The sequence below is a fragment of the Myiozetetes cayanensis genome, unplaced genomic scaffold (genome assembly GCF_022539395.1).
Source record: "Myiozetetes cayanensis isolate MyiCay16 unplaced genomic scaffold, myiCay2020 scf4, whole genome shotgun sequence".
NCBI classification, from domain to species: Eukaryota; Metazoa; Chordata; class Aves; order Passeriformes; family Tyrannidae; genus Myiozetetes; species Myiozetetes cayanensis.
This window is the reverse complement of record NW_026087631.1, coordinates 54,667,227-54,694,708: the sequence shown is the minus strand read 5'-3', so window position 1 is coordinate 54,694,708 and position 27,482 is coordinate 54,667,227. Positions and strand designations below refer to the sequence as shown.

Here is a 27,482-nt window from a genome sequence, read left to right as displayed (position 1 = left end):
GCTGTGGCTGAGTGAGAAGATTGGGGTTGAATCCTAACTCTATAGGAGTAATAGGCAGTGTTTCTCCACTGTGGTCTGGACATCAAACTTGTCACTTCTTCCACTGCTGTGTGGTGAAATTACATTATGAAACTAGGATGTCCTGTAAGCAGAAATAATCAAAAAACTGCTAAACTGGACTTCATCACTCTTGCTTTAGCTCAGTCTTAAGCACTGGAGAACTGCTTTTCAAAACTCCATGATGTTGTGTCTCATGTCAAGACCTCAAAATGTACAGCTGGCAGTCACCAACTAATTTGTTTGCAAGGCTATTTGTATGACTAAATGCAGAATGGTTTTGTGATAGCAAAGCACAGGCCACAAATAAGCCAACAGTCAAAAGTTTACCTGAGCTTTGGCAAAACACGTTAAGTCATAAGAACTTACATGCAGATGAATGATCACTGTTTGCACAGCAAGAACAACACAAAAACCTAAAACCATCACCATCTGTATCTAGGTAGGAGGTTTAGAGAAGAGGATGCTTTCACACATTTGACATTTCACTTAATTGCTGATGGCAGGGTCCAGCTTTGAGTGAGTTGAAATTTCTCTGCTGAGGTTTTTTTTTTTCCAGCTTTGTCTGGTTTCGTTTGGTTTTTCTGTTTGTTTGTTTTTTGAGAAATTCTATTTTGTATTTGGAAGAGTGAAAGCTTAATAACTAACACTGAAACCCGAGGATGAATCTTATAGTTTCTCTGGAAGGGAAATCTGCAGATGTCTCATTCTCCCTCATTTTTACTCCTTTGTCATCATATGTGGAAAGATACATGAAATTCCAAGGTTTCTGTGGATGAAGCTGTAAATTCACACCCACCAGAAAGCTGATGAAGGGCTCTTCTGACCTTGTCATTTGCTTGAGAAAGCTTCACTGAAATTGTTATCAGATGACAAATTATTGAAAAACGTAACTACTAGATACTGAGGAAGGAATTTTTACTCCTTTGTAATACGAGTGCTAACAAGTTGAAAAAATCGACACCACTGTAAAAAGTCCAGATTGCTGAGACACAATCATAAATACTATGTTTTGCAGACACTGGAATGATGGAAGGGCACAATACAAAGCTTTTCCCATTAGCTGCTTTTTGCTGGCATTTACTCTCCCTGTGTTTTGCTGGCTTCGGAAGTCGCATAATAGTGCATGTTTCCGCTACTTGTGCATATTTGTTAATCCTCTTCCCTAAGTGATGATATAAACTAATCTACCTGACTTTGTGGGTAAGGGAACACTACAACATAATCACATCCGTCAGCAGCACTGAGCAGTTAAAGTTGGAGTCATCTTTGGCTGGTACCAATACCCAGCAGGTGCCTTATCTTACTGAATTGATCTATGTATGCTAATCAAGTGAGAACAATGCACCCTCACAGTAAAGGGTTTCTTCCTAATACCTAACCTAAACCTATCCTCTCTCAGTTTAAAATCATTCCCCTTTGTCCTATCACTACGTGACCTGGAGCTGTAAACAGTATCTCTTTGATGACAAATTTTTCACCAAACTCTTTAACCATTTTCAAGTACAGGTCACTACTAAGTAATTTGATAATCTAAAATACACAGCTCTAGATGTAGTTTTTCTTATATAACAAGGAATAAGTATAAAATAGGTTGTAAGTGCATCTGTTTTTTCATATTCAGAGAACAGTACATTCCTACAGCACATTGCAGTCTCAGATGTATTTTGTAATAATGGTAATATTTCTTCAGATTTTGATTCTTGGTGTTCCTGCACTTGTGTACATATATATATGTAATTAAAACAAATGCAAAATACCACTTCTTTTGTAGATACTTTTTGTAGCTTATGCACATTAATTTCTCACTTGTGACATTCTCTGCATAAAAGAGAGCAGCAGTGACTCACAACCCTTAAGTTATGTCTGCACACTGATTTTAAGCTTTTTTTTTTTTTGAGCCCCTTTATCTAAATAATTTTTATATTCTGGTTGGATACACAAGCTGTGTTTTGTTATTAAAATTATTCATGTTCTTGTATGAACAGGACAAATATTTAGGAGTAGACTAAAAGTTTGTTGGATAGTCATACATGTAATTTGAAATCACATTTTTATAAATCTTTGTGCTAAAATATGTTGATTTACAGAAAGTTCAGACTGAATAGGCGTGTTTTTTAAACTTTACTAGAAATAATCCTTTGAAATGTAACTGCCAGTCTTTACATATAGCTGTACTGTGCTATCTTTCACAACTCTGCAGTTTTAGTCAGCTTCTGTCCATTCTGGTATTTATAAAGCATAACTTCTGATAGTAGCCAGATCCACATACCATTTAAAGGGGTGATTCTGTAGGAATCTGTAGCACTGAAAAATGTTCTTTATCCTCATGAATAGAAAACAAGAGTGATTCTACACTGCAGAAGGTTAATTAGGTACAACAACCTGACCTTGAATTTTAACTTGATAAGTCTGGTTCTGTAATGAGGGACTGGTCTGAAAAACTGCTATCGAGATGCAGTTTTTTCGCTGCTGCTCTCCTTCTCTCACTATGCCTTCAGGAGTCATGGGTCACAGATTTCTGGTTGAAATTATGTCAGTAATCTGAACAACTCTGATTTCTTCCTGATGGATTCTGGAGCAGTTCCAGGCGTATTAGGGGAGTTATAGCAAGATGATGGAGGATTATTGCCATGTGGGTGGTTTATTGTGCACCTTTTGCATGGTGCATCTATCTCTTTTCTTTCTGACACCTGTTGTCATTCCCTGACAACTGTTGGTGACATAAGGCACAGTACACTCACTATGGTAAGAATCTGCATTTGGTAGGCATAGTTCTTCATTTTTCAGAGAGTAAAAAAAATTTAGAAATTGTTTTATTTTTCTATTCCTTCCTATGGTAATCCTTGGGGAGCCACTTTCCCAACTTGGAACCTTTGTGGGAAAGTTCATATGCCTTTATCCATTAATTTTGCCTTGAACTTTGTCTGCTTTAGGCTGTTACTGGACAATCATAAAAAATTCTGATTTAAGCTTCCTTGATGTAAGCTAAGAATACTGGTTTTGGATATTTAGTGAGCCTATCCAAACACATTGACTCTGTAAAATTTTTATGTACATCATATGAGAGCAAGACTTCATCTGGCTGACTGTGTATGCTAACCATTAAGTTTAAAAAAAGGAGAAAAACACCTTTTTTCCTTTTTTACATGAATGTTGTTCCATGAAACAAAAGCATCAAGAAATAATGCAATTTGTTTTCAGTGAGAAGCATCTCACTCTGGAAGTGATCAGCAGTTAGGAAATATGAAGATTGTCATACCCATTTCTTTCTCTAGTCTTACTTTCCCTTCTCCCTGTTCACGTTGATTTATACATGCCTGATTTTAACAACAAAACATACTAGTAAAAGAATGTGCATGTTTTTAAAAACCTTTGTCTGGGATACTTGGCAAGTTGCAGTATTTGTCATCTCCCCAACTATTCATACCACAATGATCATTGCTGTAATTTATTTTTTTGCCAATGAATGTAATAGTCTTTTTGTACTATCCTATCACAAATATAAATTAAAAATAAACTCAAAATAATTACATGGTTTTTTAAGCTTAATTTTTTAGTTGTGGCTACTCTTTATGTCCAGGGGGAAGGGATAGAGAAGGTTAGGAACAACTTAAGATTCACATTCAATCTTGGCTTCAAACACAGGCCTTTGTTAATGTTGAATTTGCTTTCTTACTGAAAGGAGGGAGGGAAAACCTTCTTGTTGTATTTAACCAGAGGTTAAATACTGAATTACATCATTAGGACTTAACAAAATCCTGGGATCCTGTGCAGCACTACTCTCCATTTCTTTCTTCTTTGTCCCTTTTCCTTTTCTTTAGTTTTCCTTTCTTAAATGGGAACAGCGGTGTTCAAAGTCATTATATTGCTGATGAGCCATTAAGTCACTCCCCATTATTTAAATAAGTGTATTTCACATGGACATAAAATCCTCCAACACTTGTTGTCTCTTAAGACTGGTTCCTGTTTGCTGAGGTATATTGAATATGCCCATTTCCATTAAATAGGTATCTTTCCAAGGGCTTAGAAAAATAACTGTTTTACAAAAAGTATGGAGGAAAGGTGATGGAATTTGAAGGCTTCGAGGGAGAAAACCAAAGACATCTTGCTGTCACTGTATTTACAGAGCTTTTCTTGTACTGCAGGGTAGCATACAGGTGAAGGTCCTGACACTGCAAAGATTTATTTATGTGATGAGCTTGTGGCAGTACAAGTCATCTCAATTGAACCAAGCAGGACATCTCAGAGTACTGGGAATAAAGGCCCTTTCAGAACTGGTGCCTTGAAGCATTAGGAATGTGTTGAGAGAAAACTCTGAAACTTTTCCCTTATTTTTGCAAGTTTATTTTCCTGTCAAATACCCTGTAGCAACTGAGGACAGTTACCCCATTAAATTGAATATAATTGCAACAGCGAAGGAAAGATTAAAATCAGGTTAAGAATTATTTGCCACAAAAATAATTTAAGTGATAAGGATAATTAGAAAGGATTCATTCTGTTATAAAACTCTTGTATCTTGAACTTATGGTGAAGCAAATTTTAGGTATATGCAGATGTTTTGGCACAAATGTTACCCCACTGTAGTAAATGTGGACTGATACCAAGTACTTTGTGGCTAGTACTACATCAGATAAAAAGCCTGTCACTGGCCTGATTCAGATGTCACTTGTGTGGCCAAGAGGATTATCCAGTGACGATCTGCTGGACTGGGCTCAGAGTGCTCCACTGCCAGCTGCTGTGTCTAATCAGCTTTCCAAAAATGTAATCTAAGTCATCTGGTAACTTTTTTCATAGAGTTTTGTTTCAGAGTAAGTGAATTGCATCATCTTTTTAACTAAAAAGAAAACAACCCAATACTTTACTATTATCCTTGCAGGTCACAGACTACCTTCAAGTGTTCTTTCCCCTTAGCTGTTTGAGGTTTTCTTTATTTATTCTACAGAGTAATTAGTGGAGTCATTTGGTGACCCCATGTAATTTAGTTGGTACTGTTTCCACCTCTGCTGGTGTCAGAAGGGCAGGCTGTGGCATACGCACAGGATGCTTGGTGGGCTCTGATCAGTCATTTACTTTCTTGCAATGCAAAGGCCTGTTTAGTTTGACACTTGTGCTGCTGTCAGAGGCAGTGAGGGTCAGTAGTTGTGGTGACAAATTAGTTTTGACAAGCTTAATGACCCCAGTGAAGAAAAGTCTGCAGCCTTGTTAGCAACTGCAGAATAATTGGTTAGCTCAGCCAAACAAGAAACACGTTGAAATCCCAGATCCTCTCTGGCAGCCAATTACACCATTCAGCAGAAAAGGTGGAAGGTTGCCATTAGCTTCTAAAGTGATACAAAAGCATCAATGGGCTGTATTTCAATCAATTCAGTTTTGTTTGGTGGGATATCAGGAGGTCGAAGGAAACAACTGAGCCTTTCAAAAGGTATTCATTCAATAAATTGAAGTAGAAATCAAAGGGAAATCTTCATAAGAGCCCTTTAGACCTCTATGGACAATAATATCTTGCAGAGTTTCAGATAAGCATATGTGTATATATATATGTATGTATGTTGAACTAGCTAAATGAAAGACTTAACCAGGTTTTTCCCAGGTTTTCAGACTATAGGACAAAGTAACCAAAGTCAAGTAATAAAGTAATGTAAGTAGTGGAGTGACAGCTGGATGCACTTAGTGGAGACTGTTTTTTAGTGGAGAACGTGGAGAACGTTTGTAAAGAGAATACATCCACTATTGGGATTTAGCCTTAGCATCAGCATCCTGTAATGTATGCTGGTTTTGAAAATACAGCATATGCTGTTAATAAGCATCAAAAGGTCACTGCTAGCAGAACTAGCAAAGGCAGTTAAATGTGGGATCTTCTTATAAACAAACACTAATGTAGAGAAAAAAAAAGTCTGTGTCACTATCTTTTTACCAACAGTGTCATAATTACCATCACTCTTCTTCATTTCTGGACTCTGATTCCCACCTCGAGTGGTGATAGAAATAAATAAATAAATTAAACCCTCACTTTTTCCTCAAATGGTCAGTTTTCTAAAGGAAATGAAAGTTGCTGGTGCAATATGCTCAAAATTTCCCCTGAGCCTTCTTTGAGTTATTTCTGACATCTGAAACTTGATTGATCTTCAAAGATAAACAAATCTGGTTTGAATGCTCTGTAAGTACATTGGATGGAAAGTGAAGAATAGAATACAGATATCACAGATACGTTTTTCACAGATATGTTTTTCACAGTGCTGCTGGTATGACTGGAGTCAGTAAGTGCCTAGTCCAGCATGATCTGTCCTGAGATTACCCATTCACTTCAGTTTCTTGATTCTTCTTGATCTCTGAATTCATGCCAGTTTTCTCCTCACTCACCATTCCCTCCTTCTCAAACACTCTACTTGTGTGGTTGTTACCTGAAAATAACCAGGCCTCTCCATCTATGAAGCTGATGATTACAAATGCCTATCAGATGCATCAATCTGCTTAATATATTATATTTAAAATTTAGATACCAGATTTTCTCACCCTGCATTTTGACATCTGTCGAGAAATATGATGACCTTTTCAATAGGAGTGTAAACATTCTGAGTTATCATGAATTTTGAGATTGAGTTGCAGATAGTCAAAAGCATTTCTTCAGCTGAACAAACTAAATGAAGCAAAAAAGCTTCTTTCTGCTCTTATTCTTATTACACTTCCCCAACAGGGTAGAAGATTAAAACATGCATACTCTAGATTTAAAAAGAACTTCTAATTTCTGTTCTTTCTCCATAAAATACAGGGCTTAATCCTTTCTGTAAAGTTTTTTTTTTCTTCATCATCTTCTTTTTTTTTTTTTTTTAACTAAACAGGATCTAATTGGGAAAAAAAAAAAAAAGCTGAGAGTGCTCAGCAGTCAAGAATAGAAAACAGTTACTGAGTTGGGAAGTGCATTTTGAATGTTGCTGGAGATTTTAATGTGTTTTACTTCTGGGGTAAGAAAGAAACCTCCTCTGGCTGTTTGCTATTCTGATGGACTCCCACTGGTTACAATGCAAACACTTCTGCCTTGTTTTCCACAACTGTTCTTTTCTGCAATCTCTCTCTATTAAATTGTGAGGTGAGTGTTCTGTGCTGTGCCATGAAAAGAGAGAGCTGTATAAGTAGCTCTGCTCAGAACAGGGGAAAGTGAGGGTTTAGAATGGAATTGTATTACTGATTTCTCCTTTAACAGGGGACAAAGGGGGAAGAAGATGTAAGGCTACACTGCTAAAAAGCTCAGAACTCATTTCCCTCTAATCTTTTGGATACTTAGTTTAAATTACCTATTGCAAATAAGAGTGCAGAGGCAAGTTTCTGTTACGATTTTTAGACTAATTCAGCAGAATCCCACTGTTAATGCCCTAAAGGTGCTGCAGAGTTGTTCAGCCAGCAACATTATGAGCTGAGGTATTATAATTATCTTGGTGTGGTACCTAAGGCTTAATAAACTGATTCTACATTCCTTGCATATCCAGAATTCTCACTGACTTCAGTGAAAGTGGTGTATTCAAGTAATGCAGAATTGGGACCTGGTTTTTATGACAGAACTGTTATAGTATGGGCTGGCAGCAATACAGCCATGCTAAGATTATTTAAGAATTCACATTCGCCTTATTTTAATTTGCTTACATTTTTGCTGTATAGTAGCTTATAAGGAGTTTTCCAGGTTTTTTCAGTAGCCATAGATACTAATCTGAATACTTCTCAATAAAGCACCAATTAATCTGATTTAGAAGTAGTATTTTTTTAATTTAGTAGTTTTTAAAAGTTCCAAAACTCACAAAATTATCATTAAAATACGATCTTTTTATACTTTCTAATTACGTTTCAGGGTATGTGGGTTGGATTTTAAATACCACAGATTGTATTTTGGACTCTTCAGACCATTCAAGGGAATGTGATAAAACTGTAATCCCAAATTAATTATTTGAAGTGTTAGAAAATGCTGAATATTTACTGATGTCTTCTGTGGCCCTGATTGTAACTTCTGTATGCTTTACATGCATCCAAATAGTTAGAAGTATCACAGAGTAATATACCCTTGTTTGCCTCTTATGTACAATTATCAGGTTTAGAATTTCTCATGAATATCACTGAGATGGCATTATCGTTGTAGAGAGTAAGTATTTATGAAGCAGAAGTAGAAAAAAATCAGTATGTGTCATGTCTGTTTCCCAAATGATTGAAAATTTGAAGTTAATAATGTAGTTAGGGAATAAACAAGTAATTCCTATAGCCATATATCCAAGTATAGTAGACGACCATAGCTATAAAGATGCACATATTTCATTGAAAAAACCTCAAACAAACAAACCCAAAATCCTTCAAAAAAACCCAAACAAAACCTACTAAAAAGCAGTTCAAGAAAGAAAACTTTGAAATAATTTATTTAAAGTGAATTTATCCTGGGATGACAATACCTACAATTTTGTGGTCACCACTGCAAATTTTTTATAAATGTGGCAGAGGTCCTGGCAGAGTGTAACAAAAACAGTCCTTTCTACATTATGAATTGAGTGGACCCTGAATACACTATGAATTGAATAGCTGCAACTTATTAGTTCCACAACAGACATTCAAGAAACATTATCTTCCTGACAGAAACATGTCAAATAAATTGTGTCATATGAAATTTGCAAAAAATTCTGTCCCCTGATGAGGTTGTTGTTGCATAGTGGAGAATATAAGACTTTTTGGTCCTTGAAATCAAACAGTATGCTTCTGTGTATCCCTCTAAAAAAGCATACTTCAAAAAAGGTAATCTTCAAACCATTACACACTGGAACAGTTATTTTCATGATGAAACACTCTGTTTATATGTTTAAATTAAAGTAATATTTATGCCAGAGGTTACGTATGATTGATCCAATTTGGCAGAAAAAATAATGCAGCACATATGCAAATATTGTGTTAAAATGGAGAGATTTGTCTTTTTAGTATATTATTTGGTGTATTTTTCAAGTGAAACTCAAAATTCTAAATTCCAGTCAAGGTTTGACCAACCATATTTCTTTCTCCTAATGATGCCCCTTGCTGTAGGCATTGCGCTTTAAGTGTATCAGGCACTTTAAGCTAGACAGGCTTTATATAAGCAACCCTTGAAATTATGCCTTATGCTTTTGATTCATTAAAACCTCTTTAACCAGGCCCTTTGAGTAACTGTGGTGTCAGTTTGCTAAAATTGGAGCCTTTCAAACTTTTTTTTTCCAGAATAACCTAATTTCTTTGGACACAAAGTTAGCATTTGTGGAAATGTTCTACTGTATGCTGGCATGTTTTCTCTAGGCAAATACTGCACTCAGGAACTATCAAATGGATCTCTCACTGCCCATTTTGCTCTTGACAGTGATCTGTACTTTTTTTTTAATTAAAGAAAAAAACCCAAACCACCAAACTGTAAGAAAAGTGAGTTTTTACTTTGTAAGTAATAAATGGAGTTTACCCAGAGAGCCTGTGCCAGGTAGCAGCTGGCCTTGTGTATATTTGCTGGAGGTAAAAAACCCCTCATATCCAGGTCCCTAAAATACTCTGCTAAAAGTTTTACATTATGAGCTCTGAGTGATGTACCCTAAGTGGGAGTTTACTAATACTCTAGAGGATCACCTTAGTGCTTTCCTGTCTGTAATATCCTTATATCTGTGAAAAATGGCAATCAAGTGTTAATATTTTTACATAACTGTAAGAAAAAAATACTTCTATAGTGTTTGTAGAACATTGTGCAAGTTTGTTTGAATTTTTCAGTCCCAGTTTGCGTGTTTATGGATAGGATAAGATAGGATAGGACAGGACGGAATAAAATTTTAGTCCTTTGTGAAATGTACAAAGAGCAAAATGCCCTAGAACAACAGAATCTTTGCAGTGCTAGTGCTACACTACCTTGAAAGCCTATAGTTTCAATTTATAGTGCACCTCTGGCATGAAATCCTGTAGAGAACCACAATACCAAAATGCATGTTTCAATCTGTATTGGAGAGGAAGAAGACATTCCTGTATATATTTTTTAAAATATCTGCAAGGAAATAACTGGTTCTTCACTTGACAAAAGGTTGTTTCATTCTTGCACATCTACAAGAAGGAAGAAGTATTCAAATCTATATGACTTCTCTGGGGGCTTAAGTGTAACAGTAGCTGCTTTAACAGTGAACAACTTTTAATAGAGAAAGATGCATTAATACAGATGATGACCTCAGTTACAAGATGTCAAAGACAACCTTTCAGAAAAGCCAAGGAGGAAGAGAAAGAAAGGAGTAAAACCAGGAAAAAAAAAAAAAAGGAGTAAAACCAGGGAAAAAAAACCAAACCAAACCAAAACAGCATCATGGTCTTCCAAAAGGAAGCAATGAAAGAATTCCCAAAATGTTCATTTTTTCTTTAATGGTTTCTGTGCCATATGGTTTTTGAATCACTTGCAGCTGATGTTTTCAGTAATAATTCCTTTTGAAACAACTTGTCATAATATTTACCTTCTCTACAGCAACAGAAATAGCTTCTGAGGCTGAAATGGCCATGCTTACTAGGGCTGATGAAAACAAGAGACATTTCCATGGTGAATGAATCTCTTGACATCATTATTTTGGGGGATAAATAACATTCAATGCACTGTGCTTAATTTCAAGTGAGATATTTGTGTCCTTAGGCATGGTGCTACCTAGAAAATAAGATGTTACCTAGAATGTGAGAAGCATGAAGATCTCTGGGGATCTTAGAAAAGGAGAAAAGAGCATGCTACATTTATTGAAAACACAGAAATAAAAGAGCTGTCTGTAAAAAGAGGTTTCAAAACAGGGTTTTTATGGGTGGAGACAGTTGTTTACCCGCTTTCCTCTTCTACTTTTACTGCAATTTGGTGGCATCCTTAATCCACTGTCCTATCAAAAATGACACCAGATTGTTCTCTGTGAATTTGGATCTCCTTAGAAAGGAGATTACCATCGAATTTTATCTATACACTCAAGTAATCTGTCTGTATACATAATTACTCAGCCAAGTGAGTACAATGTGAGTACCAGTAAAGTGAGATTTTTTTCAAAGAGAATGCAAAAACGTAGCCTCTCATCTGGAGATGCGATGCGTGCATCTGTCTGAAAAAGTAGCTTGATTTAGTTTCCCATGAGAACCAACGTGTAGGTTTTTGCTCTGTATTAGTATATCCTCTTTTTCCATTTATTTCATTGCCTTTAGAATTATACTAGGAACATGTAGCTCTTCTTACTTAAAAAAATACCCAAAGAAATGGATGTATTGGAAAACTGAAGTCAGATTAGGGTATAGTTTATTAATCTTGTTCTATCCCTACAGACACACACAAAAAAGCATTATGTGCTGTTTAGTTAAAAGCTCTTAAAATATGAGCCCTACAGCTGTTAGCACTGACTAGTCCCACAAGTCTTAATCTGACTAATAATATGAACTTTTACATCTATGAGTATAATAAACCTTTTAACTTAAAGTAGGAAGTACAAAGAAAATAAATAAAAATTTACTTTAGATTTTGTCATGATCTGTAACTATCTTTTGTTTGCATTTGTACTTATGCTGTTGGATCGTAAAATTTTAAGAAATCTACCAGAAGAACATGAAGTGAGGATATTGTAGTGGAGGGAACCTTCTTTTTTAAGAGGAAGAACAACCCAACTAATTACTTGTTGACTTCAACAAGCTTTGGACCAAATTGCCATTGAAAGACTGGGCAAACAAACATCTACTATAATCTATGCAACACATATAAAGATAGCCTGTCATTGTTTACTGGAACAACAAATTCCAAGACTTTTTATAATTTCATAAGTTTAACTATAAAAGGAAAAAAAATGCTAGACTTTACATAGTTTTGAGGAAAATATATAGCCTTATGTAAGCTCAGTGCATTCACCAAAGCATTCAGCCACCACATTAGAAAATGTGTTCTGTTCAGATTGATGTTGTAATGAAGTGCTACTCTGAATGCTACATTTTCTCCCATTTAACCACTTTAAGGGTTAAAAGCACAGCACTTACTTTACAGTAAATGAACCTGGGCTTTTAAATCTCAGCTGTGGAATGCAGCCTCCTTGTTGGTGAGCACCTGATGTCAGCAGTTTGAACGATGTCTGACACTAATTATGTGTCATTCACAAGATAGCCAGGCAGGAAAGCCTGAGGGAATAAAAATCTATTTGAAAGGTTTTCATATGAGGTCTTACTCTTAATTTTTTGAAAGCACTTATATCTCTTGCAGAGCAGCACCTTGCTAATACTGTTAAGGAAGGAAGATACTTTAAAACCTATTAATTAATACTTGAAATGCATTGCTCTTGTTTGAAAGCCCTATATGGAACAGCTTTTACATCTGTTTGTGTGTTTAATACAAAGCTGGGAAAAGACACTTTGTCCTTGTCATACCACCTGCCTTGGTGCTGATACAGGAGAACACACCTAGTCAGCATCTCAAAGCATTCAGAATTTATTAACAGATAGACATAAAACATTGTTAAATAATTAATTTCCCCTTGATCTACTAATAAATCTTAAAAATTCTACATGATTACTGAACAATTCAAAGATTTGTTTTGGGGCCTTGTGTATATGTTACCCTAGATTTATATTTCCCTATACTTTTGTCATGCTTATGGTCAGTTTATGAGTATTATGAAAGTAAGCAAGTCAAGCAGCTTGTCAAGCCAATCTCAAACAGTAATTTACTGTTTTAAATGGGATCGAGTCAATGTCCAGACAGATTCTGGGGTAACAGTCCATCTCTCTTTCCAAGTAACAAGTGATAGGACAAAAGAAAACAACTTCAAGTTATGCCAGAGAAAGATTAGATTGGATATGAAGACAAATTTCTTCACTACCAAGCTTTGGAACAGGCTGCTCAGGGAAGTGTCAGAGTCACCAGCCTTGGTAAAATCAAATAGTGCTCAGTTTTAATATTTCTAAGAATAACTAATTCTATTTTTTTTGTTTGTTTTGAAACCAATTTCGAAGTAGGTCTGAGAAGGCATTGTTTATAGTGAGAAAGCAAACAATTTTGATATGTATAACTTATTGGGAGAAAGTTAAATGACTTGGTAACAGAAAATACCTAGAATCAGAAGTTACCTTTTACATTACTTATCACATTATTATACCAGAAAAATGACAAAAGAAAATACACTGTCTGGGTGCTGAAGCAAAACAAATGCAGATAGGAATATGTGAAGATTTTTAATATCATATACTGTCAAGGTATAGTTGGATTAAGAAGAAGATGAGCTGCCTGTCACTGACTTTTAGAATCAAGACTAAATACTTTTCAGTGAATGGATCAGAGCTCAGGCAGATTTGTTTGCCAGAACAAGGTCTTCAGTCCTCATTACACTGATGCTCAACCTTTTACAGTGAAAACAAACTGATTTCCTAATCACTTGGCCACTGAATATCTGCTACTAATATTGAAGTATTCACACAGGTATTACCAAGCTGTTCGTAGAGTGTAGGGGTCTAAGTTTATTTCATAGTGAAGGTGCACTTCCAGCAGGACTTTGCGTGCTGCACAGGTTGTTGTATATAAACCTATGTAATTTTATTGTCATTTTACAGGATGGATTGCCTGGTAGGATGAACACCATCTTTGTATACAAAGATGAACAGTACATTCATGAGAAAATGAGTGTTTTAAAGTCATAGCACTGCTTTTGCTTTCTATTGACAGGCTTTACCTGTTACTGTAAATATATTATTACTTGCTTTGGACAATTATCCTTTTAAAAAGAGATCCCAAGTTTAGGAAGTACAGAGAGTAAATTTTCTATATGAGCTACTTAAAGGTTTCAATTTGCATGCAACAGTAAAAGTAATAGCTCAGTGACTTGATTTCTGTATTGCAGTTTAGGAAAACATTACACAATTAATTCCCCATAATACTTGCAAAAAATCTGGTTTAATCAGGCATATATTTAGGAGCATTAAACAGATTCAGAATGCCAAATGTATGCCATATACTTAAGTGACTAGCTGTAATAAAGGTGTTACATCCTCCTCTTCAACAACAGTTAATAACTTGGAAAACTACGATGAATTTAATTTCAAAATACAACTCCCGACTACCTGACTTTTTTCCCCTTAGGTGGTTGTGTCTTGTCTAGAATACTTTCATTGAAATCTGTTTATCAGGATAGAATGTATATTCTGTGTTGTTGAAAAGAGTATCTTTTCATTCCTTTTATCTTAAGCTCTGGATATTCCATGGGCTTCCAGAAGTTTAGTTCATAGAGTAAACATTTGTTAACTATTGAGTAAAGATGGTCTTTCTAATAATACAGGGGCTTGCAGAGTCTGTGTTTAGCTACAATGACCTTTTCAACCGAACACAACTATATATATAGCCTTGTGAATACGCTACACAGTTTAGGGCTGTGGAGAGAAGAGAGAACTTCAGACTATCTTTTCTCCTTCCAAGTTATGCTCAGCAATGCAGGAGTGTTCAGAAATAACAATTCTTAAATTTGTAACATAACATTTCCCAGTTCTGCTTAGTTAAACGTTTTTGCCCATTTAAAACCAATGCTAATTTTACAATCTTATAAACAATCTTCTACACCTGTTTAAGTTTATTTGCGTGCTTGAAGATTCAGAGTTTAATAACCTGGAAAATAAACAAAACAGAGGCATGCTTTTACAACATTTTCATTGGTCTGAAATTGAAATTCATGGTTACTTGAGGTCCTGCAATTTATCTCATACTTATGTACAGCATAGTTACAGTCATTAGAATGGAAGGTTGTTCTTTTATGAAGTTATTACAAAATAGTAACTTGTCTCCATAAGATGGGTGAATCAGTAGGTTTCTTTCTAATTTTAACATAAGTGCTCTTGAATTATTTTGCTTTTTGAAGGTTTAAAACTGAAAGTGTATGTATAGATTAGAAATTAGGAAAGACTTCTTCATTGTGCGAGTGGTGAGGCACTGGAGCAGGTTGCCCAGAGGAATTGTGGTTGCCCCACAACTGTGTCTGAAAGTGTTCAAGGAGATGCTAGATGAGGCTCTGAATAACTTAGTCTAGTAGAAGGTGTCCCTGCCCACGGCAGGGGAGTTGAAAATAGGTTATATTTAAGGTCCCTTCTGACCCAAACCATTCTATGATTACACAATGTTACGATTCATTTATTATATCAGCTTTTAGGCCTCATATTTTTATGCTTTCTCTATCCACTCTTTACTTTTTTCCTAGAAAAATGTGGTATTTTTATCCAGGTAATTTTAAGAGACATCTATTTTTTTTATTTTATTTATCCTGCAATATTTTCTAATAATATATCGCTAAAAATAAAAATATTTTTTACACTTGCAACAATGTTATGTATGCGTGCTAAAGCTTCATAAACATAAGGGCAACACTGTTTGTACAAGCATAAATTATATTCAGTGATCAAAACGGATAGCCTGAAAAGCATGGTAGTTTGCTTTGGATAAAGGGATGGAATATAAATAAAAAGCTTCATGAGTTGAGACATTTTCTGAAATGGATGTGTGGGAAAGATAATTTCCAGTTATTGTACAGCAGGGGTGGTTCATCCTATTTCTCAAGCTTTAATTACTTAAGCTCAATTTTAATATTGCTATTTTATAGGCCTTGTGATTTATGCTTTATTGTTTGAACTAGTAACTCTGTCTTGCATTAATCAAAATGCAGATGGGCTTAAAATTAAGGAATAAAAACATATCTTTTTTCCCTTTTTTTCAAGCATGTTACAGATTTGTAAGAAAGCCATACTAATTATGATCAGAATTATGTCAGTGTTTTCCTACCTCTGCTCTTGTAAACATATGCACTGAAAAATATATTATAAATTTATAATATAAATTTATTTATGTTATTCTGACATCAAAACAGTCTGTTTCTTTTCCAGTGAATAAAGTTAGTATGTAGTGAAATGATGGAAATTTTTGTCTTAGCTTTAGAAATGTTTGACATCTCTGTTACTGCATTATTATTTTTGCAAATATACAAGAACCTCAATCTAGCATGCCATGCAGCAGATGTTTTAGGTGTTTCACACCAGAATATGTGACAGCTGAAATTAATTAGATTAACTGATCCTGGCTCATAGAATTTTAGAAAGCCTATACTTCTGATCATCATAAATATTTAGTTGAAATCAAGTGTATATAAAAATGCTGGTGCCAAGAGAACAGGTGTTTTTTAGTTTCCCTTAGGATAAAAAATACTATGGGAACACGATAGCTGAAGAACTGGTTTTCTGTTCATACAAACTTAGATTTCTCCACAGATGCAGTACTTGATTAGGTATAGCAGTACTGTAACACAAGATTATTGGTTACCCATTTACATCCTATTTTGGCAGGCTTACATTATTTTTAGTATCTCATACATTTCCTCATGGCAGAAAGGTAAAGACATATTTCAGAATTCATTTTACTTTTTAGATCATCATTAGCAAGGCAGAGCAGACTGACATTTCTTTGCATCTGACCCTGAGATTAGCTCAGTTGGTCAGAGTATAGTGCTAATAACACCAAGGTGGTGGGTTTGATCCCCATACGGATCATTCACTTAAGAGTTAGACTTGATAACCCGTGTTGGGCCCTTCCAGCTCAGAATAATCTGTGAAATCTGTGTATAGTGTGTCTTTGCTGTTGCAAAGGTGGGGTTGATACTGAGAGATGCCTCTGTTTGGCTTAGTTACTGATATCAAAAGAAGCCCAGAGCTGAGATAAGGGTAATTAGTGGAGGACTTTGGAACCTCACAATGGCTCTTTTGCTTTCTGTGAGCAACGGTGAGAAGAATCAGCTGGCTCTGTGTTTCCCAGATAGGAGCTGTGCTCTCAGCTGACTGGTCTCTTTAGGTCTTAGTGTCCCATGTGTAAAATATAGGACATACTTCCCTAATTCAGCCACGTGCAGGGAGGATGCATACATTCTCACAATCTAAGTAGTTTGAACCATGCAGCAACACCCACTCTGAGAAGCCAGGCTTTCTTCAGCTCTGGAGAGGTACACAGCTGTAGCAGGCTGGAGGTCTCTGCATGTCTTTCACACTCCTGTTTGGTGTTTGCTCTGTGTGCCTTCCTTTCAAATAATTTCTTTCTCTTTTCTAGTTTGAGGGTTGCAAGAAAGCCTTTTCCAGACTAGAAAATCTCAAGATTCACTTCAGGAGCCATACAGGTGAGAAGCCGTACCTTTGCCAGCACGCTGGCTGCCAGAAAGCATTCAGCAACTCCAGTGACCGCGCCAAGCACCAGAGGACACACTTGGAGAGTGTAAGAACGCGACATTCCCCTTGCAGTCCCCTATACATTATACCATATGCTCCTTTCCTCCAGCTTAGTGGCAGCAGGTAGCCTTAGAAACAGGAGGGTGGAGTGTCTAATGAGGCTGTTGAAACTGTTTCAGAACTGACCCAGTAATGTAAGCATGGAAGAAGATGGGTCAATCTAGTTGATAAAAAGGCTACAGGTCTGGGGTCTTTGCTGAAGGTAGAGGAAGTGACTTTCTCCCACTTAGCTGAGCTTTAGGGAAACTAAAACAATCTGCGATAATAACTGTTCTTCTTTGACAAAAAGCAAAGGCTGGTGCATGTACCAGAAAGTACAGAGAGGATGAGTAATTTTGCAAATCTAAAATTTTTTACACCAACAAATTGTTGGTTGTGAATTTGTGTCACAGTTGAGATTTATTTAAAAATTTTTGTTTCATAACAAAAGATCATGTTTTGTCAGAGACAAGGCGTTTCCCAAGGGGCAGGAGTCCAGAAATAAAGTTACAACAGTGCCATTTGAATGCCCTTGAATACCTTTTAAAAAATAAATTATCCATTTTGAACAGTCGATACTATGGCTGGCAAGTTAATAATTTGTACAAGGTGTTTTTGGAAATGCTTTGTGGAATGTAACTGAATAAGTTGCAAAACAGCTCATTTCAGGAAACAGTTGGACCTAATTTTCTAAGGTGATGTATTAGAAAATGTGAGCTGAAGGAGTAGGTATTGTACTTCCAGTTAGAATGTGTATTTTTGTGTATGGAATATTTTTGAAACTGCAGTATTCATTGTTTGGTTTGATTTTTGCTTGCTTTCTTTGTACTATAGTAAAACTAACACTTTTTCTTGTTCTCTTTTTCTGAAGCAGATCCTTCTGTAATCCTAAAAAGTCTTTCTCGGCCTTTACTTCAGTTTCTTTTCCTGGTTCACTAAAGACTGTAGTTTCTGGTTAAGTCAAAGATTGCTCTGAGGGTGGAAGAATTGTGAGTATATCTAGCAATATTCGTTGTACTGATTACAAAAAAAAAAAAGGTAACAATGAAAGGTGCCATAATGAACACTTTCTTTTGGTTTGTCTCCCTGAAACGCCTTAATTTCATGCTTTCCCTTTCTAACAAATTGCAAAGCATTCTGCTTGTACTGGTGTACATTTGTGTTCAGTAGTAGTGTGGTTTGCAGCATCCCAAGGCTCAAAAGGATTCTCTTGTGTTAAAATAATCTGTGATTTAACAGAGGCTTTATCCTTTTTCTTTTTGACTTAGAAACCTTATATGTGTCAGATTCCAGGATGTACTAAGCGATACACAGATCCGAGTTCCCTGAGAAAGCATGTGAAAGCCCATTCTTCTAAAGATCAACAAGTCAGGAAAAAGGTAAATTTTCTGCCGTCTTGACTGGTGTAAAGCTTATATGGAGAAGTCGCTATTATGATATTAGATGTTTCAATGCATCTTCGAGTACTTGTGCTGATTTCAGACTGTTTGTTAGAAAAAATGTTAATAGGAAATAGTAGGTTTGGTTTGTATATAGCTAATTTCATCTTTGACTTAATGAGTCTAATGCTTTATGTTTTCATATGTGATGGTTAATTACTAGCCATGCATGACAAGGCAAATAACAGTCATTTTTGCAAATAGAAATTTTCAGTTTTAAATTCTGCCACTTGGTAAATACACAGTATTAAAAAATACTGGCCAGTCACAGATGGAAGGATGGATTTCAAGTCAGCATGTGAGATTAAGCTCTAAATTATATTTTCATATGCCAGACATTTCCAATACCAAGATATTTCACAAAATATCAGTTCCCTGTGGATATCAAGTCCATGAATCAACAACTGTTTAAATGTATAAGTACATCTCTGAAAAGCTGTGATCTAAGGGCATGGTTTTCTCTTTTTTTCAGCATTTTTCATTATACCTTCTGTTAATCACTGGCACTATTTCATTGGATTGTTTAGATCATGAAAGATAAAAGTCTAAGCTTTCAATTTAAAGGAACCTGGTCCTGACAAAAGGGGAAAATGCATGAACTGGTGTAGGGATAGATAAACCTTTGAAATGTCAACGCTATGTTGAACAAGTTATAGTTTAGAAGTTTTAGAATTAAATGCACAGCCATTCATAGCAAGTAGCCAGAAAAGTGCTTCATGCAGCACTGAAAGCCCTGAGTGGCAGTATTTAAAGCTGCAGTATACAAACTGGAAGAGTAAGTTTTGATTCAATGGTTTGTGGAAGCAGCATGTCAATCTCTGAGGAGCTGACCTGTAGTATTCATGAGAAACATCCTTTAAACTTATGAATGCCCACACCTGTATCAGAGATGAAGTAAATAAGCATGCATTTTCACCTTAATAAGTAGTTCTTTGACTCCCTTGTTCCTGTGCATGCTGCTCCGGCGCAGGTCTGCCAAAGGAGGTTTGTCTTGTTCTGCTTGTCCCAGAGGGCCACTCGGCCACCCAGGCACCATCTTTTACAAGCTTGTAAATAAAATGCTGATCGGCTCAATTCACTCTAAGAAATTTGTGTGATGCCTCAACTAAACCTGGCATAATGGACCTGAATACAGGTATCAAACTCCACTGTGTCATTACTGTCATTGAAGGCAAAATAATGTGTTATCGCTTCTTTCATTTTGCTATATTTTACTCCTGTGTCAGATTTTTCTTCCTGAATTTCATTCACTATTTGATTTTGCTCACTTTTCATTCCCTCTTTGTGCCAGACAGCGTAAACTTGATGCTTTTTTCTCCCTGCTTGACTCTCTAGGGGCCCATTCTAGACTTATCCCCCAGTTTTTCATCCCTCTTTGATAAGGATTTGTTTATGCTCATTGGTCACCTGAGGTAACATGGAAGGGGAAATAAGCCAAACCTCCACAAACAGAAAAGAAAAATTGTGGCATCTGTCAAGCCAGATACTTAAAGCCCAGATAAAGTTTGAATAATGTTTATAAGGTACAACCTAGCAAGTTACTGGACCTTAGAGATGTTATAATTACTGACTAACATTATGCTTTGGTATTTGAAATATTTCCTGGCAGTAATAATTATAAAAAATAAGAACAACAAACTTCTTAATTTAGAATTAATGTTATGTATGGATTTAATTAAATGTGAAAATTGGTTTAATGTCAAAAAGGTATTTACAAAAATGTGAATTCATCAAAAATAACCATAAAAATTCCAAGGTGTTAAACGCCCAGTGGACTAATACTTCCAACCCTAGGGATTTATTCTGTTGAAAAGAATGAAAGCCTTTGCTGTCACACCCCATTAGTCATGGGTTCCTTTAATATATCGTGCCTGACTGCTTTTAATCCTCCTTTTAACCTCCCCCTACATACCAAGTGACATTATTGCGGCATCTTAAGTTGCTGGCTCTCGAAGACTGTACCTGCAAGTGTGTCTTTGATGTTGCATAGACTTGAAGAGCAGGATGAAGTATATTCATAATAGTGGAATCAGCTACTTGCTGTGCTGATGTTTTAATTGAATCTTCATCCCAGATTTTTTAGATCTGTCCTTTCACCCTTTCCATGGCTCTCTAAAATGGAGCCAGATTATTCAGTGGAATATAGGTAAATTTCCACCTCTGAATTATTTTAAGTGACATTTCTTGATGTATCTATGGCTTACCAAATAAGGCAAAATGTCTTTTCTCCAAATCCTGTAATGCAGCCACTGTTCCCCTTCTCCCAGCTCCCAGCCTCCAACCATCCATTAAATACATTTAACTGGGAATCTCTCCAGGTAATGGCATGAAATTCTATAGAACAAGAAGATCACAGCACAAATAATTAATGCATTTTAGTGGATAGTGGAATAAAATTTCATTTACTCTTCAGAGGAAAACAGAGCCATGGGAGAGTAAAGACTACCTTGCCTGTTTTAATCATCTTTGTCCAATTTGCAAAATTCTTCATAAAGATGAGGGTAAACATGTACACAAATATTACGCAAATACCTGGGAACAGATGATGAAAATGTTTTTATATACATTTTAGGTATAATCCCTATGCATCATAATATTCAGTCTGTACTTCTAAAATATTTTGGTGGGGTAAAAAGCAGTGCCTATTATCTTACTTTAAAAAGAAAGAATTGCTAACTCTGCCAGAATTTCATCTTCCCATGAGGAAGATGGATTAAGCTTTTTGTAAGCAGGGAAGTCAGTGATAAAAAACTGGATAGTACCCAAAATGAGAGTTTAAAGTGATGCTGAGAAGAGTGCTACTGTACAACATGTCCCTGGACTACAATTACTTTTGAAACCTGTTATCTTCTTAAGCTTGTCCACATTTCAACTTTGAAAAGACAACAAACTTACAAGATTTTTTTGTAAGTTGACTAAACAAGTAAGCTTATTTTCAGTTGGTTACACTTTTTGTTTTCAGTAAACAGCAAATGTCTTTCATCTGTGAACTTATGATACTGTGTTCAAAAATAAGAATCCGTAGCTCTTTTAACTTGTAAGCCTTTTTATTGAAGTTAGTGAAAATGAAATTATAGAATATATCAACAAAATCTGGAGCCTGCACTGTTAGATATCACAGAATCACAGGATGGGTCAGGTTGGAAGGGACCATAGTGGGTCATCTGGTCCAACCTCCCTGCTTAAGCAGGGTCATTCCTCACATTCAGGTGGAACTTCGTGTGCACCATTTTCTGCTCATTGCCTTTTGTCCTATTGCCTGGCACTACCAAGAAGAGCTTGACTCCATCCTCTTGACACCCTCCCTTGAGCTATTTACAGCAACTGATGATGACCCCTCTCGGTTGTCTGTTCTCAAGGCTGAGCAGACCCAGCTCTCTCAGACTTCTTTGAAAGAAAGATCCAGTGACTTGAAATCAGTACAGAAGGTGAATATCACCATTATGTTCTTCTTGAAGATCCATTTTTGTGTGAGCTAGCACTCAGCTTTGTACAAGAACATTCTCTTTTCTGTACAAGTATACTATGAAAATAATTTGCTGTTTCTCTAGCAGTCATGCTGAAGAGGTCTGTATTTGAAAATCTAAAGAAAATATTTTATATACTCACTTTCAAATATTGCAGTACAAGTACCACTGTGAATAGAATGGAATGGGTTCTCCACCGACTTTGTAAAGATCTTGTCATGAATATCTACAGTGTCTAATGCCTTTTTTAAAGGTTTTCTCTTTTTTAAAAAGTGTGTTTTCAAACAGGTAAGAGATAATACAGAAAGGACAAGATTGCTCAGTTTTAGTACAACTGTTTGGCAAGGACAAGATCACTTCAGTAATATTGACCTTATCATATGAACAATGCAATGGTCATACTTTTAGATAGAGTTCTAATTTTATCCATAATTCTAGTAGTGAATCACTATTGTCATGTCTAATAGTTCTTTAAGACAGAGCATCCTGCCAAAAAAAAACACCATGAAGATTTAAAAAGATTGTTTCCCTTTAATTAAAGTATAATAGATCAGGATACAACTGGTTAGCTCCATCTTTGTGGGGGAAAAAAAGGAAAAGATAATTTCAGCACTTCAGGTAAACAATACCAGTTAAAGGGATTGCAAAAGTCTTAGTCTGGACCTTGAATTGAAGGTTACTTTATAGCAAATAATGTCCTCCTTTAGCTGATCAACCTTTGATTCTTTAGCAGTTTTAATAGTGACCAGGCCATGTCTTTGATCTTGTTTTTTAAATTAGTTACGGATAACTGCATAATGTATCTTATCCATAATGAATTTAAACAACAAGATTTGAGACAAGTTTTAAAATATTGAATGATTACCCAACGATTCCATCTGAAAGTTCTCTGTCCTGTAAACCTTCATTATCTAAGCTCATTCAAATAGGTCTTTAGGAAACCATGCAAGGATTCATCTGTCCAAATGGCTTAACACCTCAGCAGATGCATAACATCTTCAGTGATACTCCAAGGTTAGTACTTAGTCTTACTCTAACACAACAGTTGTGTCTATTTTTCTGGGATAAAATCTTTGTACTGTCTCTGCCAGAAAGCAAACATCATGGGCACATAGCTTTGGGAAAGTCAGTCCATAGGATATTTCTGAAAGTTGTCTAGATTTGATGGAGGTTTTTTTAGTTGTAACTTATGTGGTACATCTACCAAATCACTAAGGAATGAAGGGGGTTGTGAGACCTCAGGAGATAAGGGATATATGCACAGACTTCAGGAGGGATTTATTTCTGCCTAATAATCTTCCTTTCTGACACAGATTGGTCAGTTGTAAAATAATGGCTACACTTTTGGGGAGTTGTCATAACCTTATCCCAATGAAGACAGATTACAACATTTGAAGAAATGCTTTGAATGTTTGTTCCTGTGATATCTGTCTGGAAAGAGATTTTTTTTTCAGGTGTTGCTGTTGGGGAATAAAGAATAGAAAGCAACCAGGATTTCTCTAATTCTGGAAGTATTTGTGCATGGTTTCTTCCACATTGCATTTATGACTCTTTCAAAAACCAATCAACTAGCTATGACAGAAAGTTTTCAGGATACTTTTCCTGATCACGGTGAGAAAAACACTGATAGACTGCACTGCTGAGATGAAGCAGGCAGTATGACAGCTCAGCCATATCCACTCCCACTTCAGACTGTAACAGACGCTAGCTGTAGAGCAGAGCAGTCCAGAGTAGGTGTGAAACATGTTGAAAAGAATGGGATAAGGATATAGACCATCTGGCCAAAGCAATTCCTGGCATTGCCTTACAGAGGGGCCTGTGCTGAACCTGACAGGGGTTCCCACCTGAACTGAAGGGGCTTTACAGAAGCCACCTTGCTAGTAAAGATCCTGCAGGCATCGCTCTTCTACCACTGTACAACCCCCATATTATCAAAAAGGAGATATAAAATCTCCACTTTTAGAGGCAGATCTCAATAACTGAATTCTTCTGAAGCCTAGTCGTTTTATATTTCTTTTCTAACAGTTCACTTGTTCTCTCTTAAAGCCCTGTTATGTATCATTCCATGATACATTATACATATTAATGAATCATGGAATCACAGAGTGTTTTGAGTTGAAAGAGGCCTTAAAGAACATCTAGATCAGGCTCCTCAAAGCCCCCTCCAGCCTAGCCTTGAACACTGCCAGGATTGGAGCATCCACAGCTTCTCTGGGCAATTTGTTTTAGTGTCTCTACCACCTTCACAGTAAAGAAATTAGTTCTAACAACTAATTTAAACCTACATTCTTTGAGTTTGAAATGAGTCCCACTTGTCCTATCACTACAGTCCCTGATGCAGAGTCCCTCTCTGGCTTCCCTGAAGGCTGCTATGAGGCTTTCATGCAACCTTCTCTTTTCCAGGGTGAACAACTCCAGCTGTCTCAGCTGTCTCGATAGTGGAACTTCATGCTGCTCCTCTGGACTTGCTATGACAGTTTCATGTCCTTCTTCTGTTGGGGGCAGCAGATCTGTGTGCAGTGCTCCAGGTGGGATCTCACAAGAGCAGAGAGGGAGAATCACCTCCTTTTGGAGGAGCAAAAGGCCATGCTCCTTTTGATGCAGCCCAAGATTTCTGGCTTTCTGGGCTGTGAGCACACACTGCTGACTCGTGCTGAGTTTTTCATCAACCATCACCAACTCCTTCTCCTCGGGGCTGCTCTCAATCGCTTCTCTGCCTAGTCTGTAGGTGTGACACATAAACCTGTCCATTTTACAATGAAAAAACTCTAAGTGCTTAAAGACGTGATACTCCCCTGTTGAACAATATTTCTCTGAAACTTAGACAGACAGGTGTTTTCATTACAGTTCAATGTGGAATTTTCTATACAGTTTTGAGCGATTGTCTGCCTTTCTATTTCGTGGGCTGTGTCAGCAAATTGTTATTCCCTCAGCAAAATGGTACAGAGGTCTTGCTTCTTACATACATCTACTGCACACTTCTTGATTGTTCATTGTTTACATTGCTTTACAGTTCTACAGTAGAAAGAGGCTTTTTATTGTGACTACATGATGGTTTTACCACACAATTGATGAAGCTATCAATTTGTTTAAAGAGTTTGGAACAAACAAAATTTTACACCAACCTTTATATTTAGTGAACAACATGAATAGAAAACAATGTCTGGGGATTTTTTTTTTTGGCTAGTAGTATTGGTTTATGTAATTTCACAATGTATTTCCAGTTTTTCCTTTCATTTCCTTTCTTTCTTAGTATTTGAACTAGACTTATTTTGTGACACAGTGCTTATTGCGTTTCTTACAGGAAAGAATTTTTTTTTTTCTAACTCAATGTTTAATTGACGAGGAAAGCAGGAGCCAAGGAGGGTTAGAGCATTACATTATTGGTGTTTCAGCAGGTTATTCAGGCATTAAGCTAGTTACCAGTAACGTTATCCAGTAACATTATGTGACAATATTAATCTGGAGAAACTGCTCTGTTTGAGAGAATCTGCCTTGTGGGGAGCAAATATCTTACAGTATGAGCTCAGTTGCTTCTACCTCTTTCAGTTTTTACTTGCCCTTACTCAAACTCATAGTTCAGATTTCAGTATTTAAACTGCAAAAGGGAGAGAACAGGTTGAAAGAGAAGCAAATCTATTTTCTTGCTTAGAGAGCAATTGAAAATAAGGATATTTTCCTTCATTTGTTCTCTATGGAGTCCACTTACAGGATGTCATTAACGCAAAAAGAAGTGCATTCAGGGGCAAAGGGTCAGTGAGCAGTGCCCATGGCAACTAAGAAACTATTCTGCAGAAAAAAATGTAGTAAAGGATAAGTGTTTTAATCCCCAACTTTAATCCCTTCCTGTTTTCAGAATGAAATATAAATCAGACACCGTGGCATTCAGCAATTTTTCCTGAAAGGGATGTTTGCAAAAGGGGATTAGGAATGGGCAGTAGTGTTTAAGGAATTTAATCATACAATTTGTTGGAAAACTTTTGAGACTAGGAATGACCAGTTCTTTTGAGTGTGGCCAGTGAGAAACAGGAAAACAGACCATGAAAACAATGGAGGACTGGCTGTGGCTGACAGCCCCTGTCCCCCACTAGCTACTGCAGTGGCAATGATGTGTGCTGTGATGGGATGCACAAGGCAGGCCCCTCAAGCTCCATTGTGGGCAATATGATTTGCCACCATCACATTTAGAACTCTGTTCGCTGGGGAGAAGGAAGTGTCAAAAACCCTCAGTGGTTTTCATGGTGCTCTGACAGCTGTGACAGTTGTTATAGCCAGGAGATTGTTAGTTCATTTTACTTGCTGGCTAACATTTGCTATTTCATATCGTGATTCCTCTCTGCACTTTGCTTTCTGCCCTGAGCACATACTCCTGTGAGCTTAGGTAGTGTGATGTGTTGAAACATGCACTGGAAGAAATAAGTGCTGTCACCCTGCTTACATTTACACACATGGTGGGGGGAAAAAAAAAAAAAAAAATCTGAATTGTCTCAAAATTCTGTAAACAGCTGTCAGTGCATTATCATAGCATTTCATGTTCTGCACATCTTTTTCTGATATCAAACAATATCCTTTTCTCTGTTTCTGTGTCTTCACTTCCCTGCCATGAACATGGGTTGAAAGAGCAAGAATCTTTCTTTCTTTAGAGGCCTGGTTGAGAAAGAAATTCACCTGGGAGGCAGTCCTGAAAGGAAAAGGTCTCCAGGAGGGGTGGACATTCTTTAGAAAGGAAATCCTAAAGGCGCAAGAGCACACCATCCCCGTGTGAAGAATGAATAGACAGAGGAAAAGATGACCATCCTGACTAAAGAAAGAGCTTTGTCTGGAACTTGGGAAATATATAGCAGTTTCTGACCTTTGGAAATAGACTGGTTCTTGTAGCCTCCAGAGGCAAGAATTGGGACACTTTTTATTGACTCTGTTTAATTGTCTGCTGTCAAAAAGGTTTGGTACTGTGCAAGAAAGCACCGGACCTTGAGGCTGATGTGTATGGTAAAGGGATGATCTGGATCTAGCAAGCAAAACTAATATGAGTAAAAACTGTCACATAGCATGGTTTCATTGTGAACTTCTGATTTTCTAATGGTGCCATCTGTATACTGTCAATGTCATTATTTGAACAGGACATAGTTTTACTCTTAACTGTGCAAGTAAATATTATATTCTCTCTACTCCTTCAGAAAAGCTAGTACAATATGTGAGAAGTCATGCTCCCCTCTCACAGTTCCATTTTAAATTATGGACAATAAAACTGAATAAAAATTATTAACTTGTT

At 36.5% G+C, this 27,482-nt stretch overlaps 1 protein-coding gene across 6 annotated transcripts in view; it reads left to right on the top strand.

Moving 5' to 3' along the window:
* GLIS3 (GLIS family zinc finger 3) overlaps nt 1-27,482 on the top strand; it is a 172,719-nt gene that overhangs the window by 90,644 nt on the left and 54,593 nt on the right. For all 6 annotated transcript variants that reach the window (XM_050328508.1, XM_050328510.1, XM_050328512.1 and 3 more), the window contains exons 4-5: nt 17,150-17,311; nt 18,573-18,683. In XM_050328508.1, coding sequence (XP_050184465.1) covers nt 17,150-17,311; nt 18,573-18,683 — 273 coding nt within the window. The remainder of the gene's footprint in view (nt 1-17,149; nt 17,312-18,572; nt 18,684-27,482) is intronic.